The sequence below is a fragment of the Hibiscus syriacus genome, unplaced genomic scaffold (assembly GCF_006381635.1).
Source record: "Hibiscus syriacus cultivar Baekdansim isolate YM2019G1 unplaced genomic scaffold, ASM638163v2 tig00110633_pilon, whole genome shotgun sequence".
Taxonomy (NCBI): Eukaryota; Viridiplantae; Streptophyta; class Magnoliopsida; order Malvales; family Malvaceae; genus Hibiscus; species Hibiscus syriacus.
Window position 1 is genome coordinate 1,269,824 of NW_024062806.1, and position 4,616 is coordinate 1,274,439.

Sequence of the window (4,616 nt, forward strand, 5' to 3'; positions counted from 1 at the left end):
GAAAAAACTCCATTAACATAGTAATGGGTAATTTTCGGGAATGACGACTTAGAGCGTTGATTGATTCTGCACTATTAGACGTCATAAAACCATATCTTGCTCTAAGTTGATGTACTCTTGACCATCTTTCAAACCCGACATCTTCTAGTGTTTGAGAACATTGAGGCAAAACACGTCTTAAACAATTTATATGCTTACTAAAATCCATTTCCCGATAAGCTTTTACAGCCTTCCAGTATGTCCATTTGTGATTTTTTATACCAACAGACCTTGATTTTAGATTTCTGTACAAATAAACATCACAAAGTCCATGAAAAGCATCTAGGAAACACCTTCTAACAACGTTGTCAATTGAGTTTGCCCTATCGAATATGATTGTCAGATTGCTAATAGGATATATGTAATCCCTAAGATGCCCCATAAACCATGTCCATGAATAAGAGGTTTCAGATTTGCCAACCCCTTAAGGTATTGGCAGTATCTCATTGTTAGCATCCATGGCTACTTCTAATAAGTTTACTCCAAGGTATCGGCCTTTCAAATGTGCTCTGTCAACTATAATAACTGGGCGCATGCAAGTAATAAACGAACGAATCTATAAAATAATATACACAAGACATAATCATTTAAATGTGAAATGCATGTAACTAACAAAAATGAGTCAACAAAATTATATTGATTTACTAACCGCAGCACCAATGGCGATAAACAGCAACTCAAAGAGTCCATCTCTATCTGTTTTGATATGAGTTACCGACCTAGGATTTTTCAGCTTTAAATTGCGATAATAAGCCGGTAGTTTGGCAAACGATGCTTCTGGAGACCCCCTCAACAATTCCAAGGCATAACATTTGGCTCTCCAAGCTTGAGAATATGAGATACTAATATTGAACCGAGCATTCATGTCAGTCATAATTTCATGTCCCCGATATACCCTGCCATTCAAAAACATTATCTCAGCCGGAAAACCACCCAACACCTTTTTGTTTGCCTATCTATGGTGAGGAAAAACTTGGGTTCTTGAACATGTATGTTTATCAATAAAAGTCCTAACTTAAAACATTTCGCAATCTTTTATCCTCTTTGCAATCATACGCCATGTATAGTTTTTGTCAATCATACACTTTGTTTCGAAACGATCTTTGCTTGATTTATTAACTTTTAGTTGATAGTCATCTTCCACACATTTCGTATACAAAGCTATCTTCAAGTCTTCCTTTGTATCAAAACAATCATCTTTCTTGATACGAATAACTTTTGTGTAACAATCAACTGCTATCTTTACCAACTCTTATTTCGGTATCTGAAGTAATTATGGCATATTCAGTTATACTCTCGTGGTATTTTCTTCTTTTTCTTTTCTTCGGGGACTTCCTCTTTTTCTTTTTCTTATTCAGGGTTATATGAATTACAGAATGGATGTTCAACATGTTCATTCACAGTCGTAACTTCCTCCTCATTATTATCAACAACATCTTCCTCGGCAGCGGTTGTTTCATCATCAAAATTCGGGTATTGACCAATTTCAAAATCATTACACGCAGGGTCTGTTTCTTCTTCTGAAACATCATCAAAATCCGAGTATTGACCAAGATCAAAGTCCGGGGATTGACCAAGATCAAATTTTGAATACTGACTAGTACTCAAAAATTTTTCTGTTGGCTCATAATCGTCTAACTGATTAATACGAAAACCGGAATTTGGTGCTAAAAGTTTATTGGGATTTGGATTATGAAAAGGTTGCGGGTTTTGAGATTGTGTTTGGTATTGGAAATGTGGTGAAACAAAATTTTCTTGGTGATGAAATTGTGGTGGAACCATTAAATTTTGAGGTTGATAACAACATTGTACATTGTGAGCACCGTAAACTGGGGTTGAAGAACTTTGTTGATTACTACCCGCTACTGACCCAACTTCACTACTTCTAGGTTCAACAACATACAATGTAACATCATCTTCTTGCGAAACACTAATGTAAGCAATGAATCGTTCAACATCTTCATTGTCGGTTAACAAATAAACTTTACCTTTTCTCTGATAAGATAGCCTAAATCCACTTAGAGGCTCTAAATTCAATTTCATAAGTTAACTTTTTTAATGACAGTTTTAGTTGAAGATTCATGGGTAAAGACATATATTGTAAAACACCATGAACATTCTCCCATGACCCTCCAAAACACAAATCTATCCAAACATGATCAACATTAGAATATTTCATTCTACAAATTGTAAATTAATTTACTAAACAAACGAGCTATAAACTACATATCATCATTAACTTAGAAAAAAACATACCTTTATTAAGTTGATAGTTGATAATTTGGGAGATAAATCATTGAAAAATTATATAAAAATAAAATTATGTAAAAAATAATTAAAGATGGGGAAGGATGTCGTTGGATATAGGAACGGATGTCACCGGAAAGAGTGATAGATGGAGATGGAATGAGTTGCGATTTAGGGATTTAGGTTATGAGTTATTGCTGCTGCGTAGTTATATACCCAAAACATTTGTGTTGTGAAACTAAAACCTGATGCGAAATTAAAATTCGTGTTGCGAATTCGAAAATCGAGTTGCGAAAACAAAATTTGCGTTGCGAATTCAGAAATCAAGTTACGAATTTGGAAATCGAGTTGCGAATTTGACTTCTGTGTTGCGAATTTGACTTCTGTGTTGCGAATTTGGAAACTGAGTTGCGAAATTGGAGTTCGCGTTGCGAATTTGTTGGTCATTTTCGCAAATCCAAAAAAAGTTGATTAAAATCATATATTATAAGGCATTTTCGGTCACTGAAGTTATTTTTTCTTTTTTTAATTGAGGAAAGTCGGATAAATTTTTCTTTATTTATTTTTTAAAAATATATATTTTCCGAAATTAATACTCAAACAAAAATACAGTACACAAATAATGATTTGGACCACCGATTGAAGCCTCCTCCCCTATAACCTATCACTATGTGCATGTTCTCAATAACAAATCAACCATAAATAATGGAAAAGTAGAGCTTTATTTTGGTTTGGATCCGACTCCGGCATATCGGACACGTCCAGAGGTTCTCAGAACATTCTGTACAGGTCTGGGAGAACAAAAAAGAAAAAGAGGAGAATTATGTTAGCATCTTCGTCTATTATGTACACCAAGAACCGATGAGAACAAGTCTTTCGAGATGTTTACCAGATGTCCGCAACCGAAAGCCATGTCTTTCGAGTTAACACGGCAGATTGGACAAAGCTATTTAAAGCATTGGGCAACAGAAAATAAATATTAAGCCTCTGGATAAACAACAGATATGCAGATTATAATCTTAAGTCTTGGATCCTTTAGGCTTTCGGATCGGAAATCGAATGCTAAGGACATCTATTCTTAATAGAAGACGGAAGAATTATGTTAAATTTTTCGTACCAGTATATCACAAGTAGAACTCGGGGATGGAGTAGCTGAGCTGACGGAAGGACTATCCTCCGGATACTGCGGGGCACTTGGGGAAAAAGAAGTTAAACCGTTTGTAGGAGGAACTCTCCAGGGAATATTTCTGTTTCGATCACTGCACAAATAAATCGAACTTGAGTCCATGAAAGGGTAATACTTAATAAACCTTTAGAACAGACAACATGGGATGAATGTTTACCCCAGAATATTAAGCTCAATCGCTGCTTTGTAATGTGATTGAATCTTCATTAGAGCGGCTAGAGCAAACTCTTCCTTCTTCTGGGATGGGGATGTGTCCTCCGACAGAATCTTCGTAAGATCCACAAACTAGAGAAGAAGAAAAAAGAGAAAAATCTTAGTAAGTTAAGCATCATGATAATACCATTGGAACAAAAGACGGTAATATCGAACATGAAACTACTTGTACGAAACTTGAAATTTGATTCATGGGATGTATGGTTATCTCTAAGAATATGATTCTTGACACATTACTACAAGGGAAGTTAATGTACCTAAGATCACAATGTTTGGTTGAATGGTCTATGCCATTGTGCTTGTCTACCTTGTCGATCAGCATGTTGCTCTATTGAGAACGCCTGAGCTACTTCCCCCGGAATATATATATCTTTCAAATAAATGCAACCTGTAACTCTCTTTACCCGACCTAGAAAGAACTGGTCGGATCCAGAGAGTTTACATTGCAACTTGTCTCTCAAAAAAATCATATTTGATTCTAAAAATTTACATTTGAAATTTAATAAACATTTCTCAAGTTTATCACCATAATTTTATTTAAAACAATTGTATGAGGAAAATCCGATATAAATATAAATATTCGAAAGAGGTGCATAAACAATTTCAAAAACACGTGTAACGTCTAAAGTCCCATTTAAAAAAATAAAAATCCTAAAATATAAATTAAAGTCCGATGAAAGAAAAGTCGAATAAAATCATATTGAAATAATAGTTTTATCTGAATAAAGTATGTGACTCTCCAAGTACCAAATCATCTAAGTCTGAGTATCTAAGTGAGAAAGTGTAAGCTATTAAGCTTAGCATGACTTTAAAGCGCAACCAAACACACACGTCACATATTACAAATCATAATCATAATATTCACGGTATGAATGATATACAAGTATAAATACACTCAAACAATATATTGTCGAAGAGAATGTTCCCAGAA

The 4,616-nt window shown here is 34.6% G+C and overlaps 1 protein-coding gene across 1 annotated transcript; it reads right to left on the reverse strand.

Annotated features, from left to right (window-relative positions):
- Positions 1 to 3,007: 3,007 nt before the first annotated feature.
- On the reverse strand, positions 3,008 to 4,007 carry LOC120136520 (E3 ubiquitin-protein ligase RGLG1-like). The gene is made up of 5 exons (XM_039152527.1): positions 3,813 to 4,007; positions 3,630 to 3,757; positions 3,404 to 3,545; positions 3,176 to 3,232; positions 3,008 to 3,067 (listed from the first exon to the last, which is right to left on the reverse strand). The coding sequence occupies exons 1-5, from the start codon at positions 4,005 to 4,007 to the stop codon at positions 3,008 to 3,010; spliced, it is 582 nt and encodes a 193-aa protein (XP_039008458.1).
- Between the last annotated feature and the right edge of the window lie 609 nt (positions 4,008 to 4,616).

Bases quoted from the DNA above. Each gene is read 5' to 3' on its own strand.
- LOC120136520 (XM_039152527.1), bottom strand. From the start codon at position 4,007: ATGCTGATCGACAAGGTAGACAAGCACAATGGCATAGACCATTCAACC. The intron at 3,233-3,403 runs GTACGAAAAATT...TGCTTTAAATAG, and splicing joins GTTCTACTTGTGATATACTG to CTTTGTCCAATCTGCCGTGT. The intron at 3,068-3,175 runs GTAAACATCTCG...AGACCTGTACAG, and splicing joins CTTTCGGTTGCGGACATCTG to AATGTTCTGAGAACCTCTGG.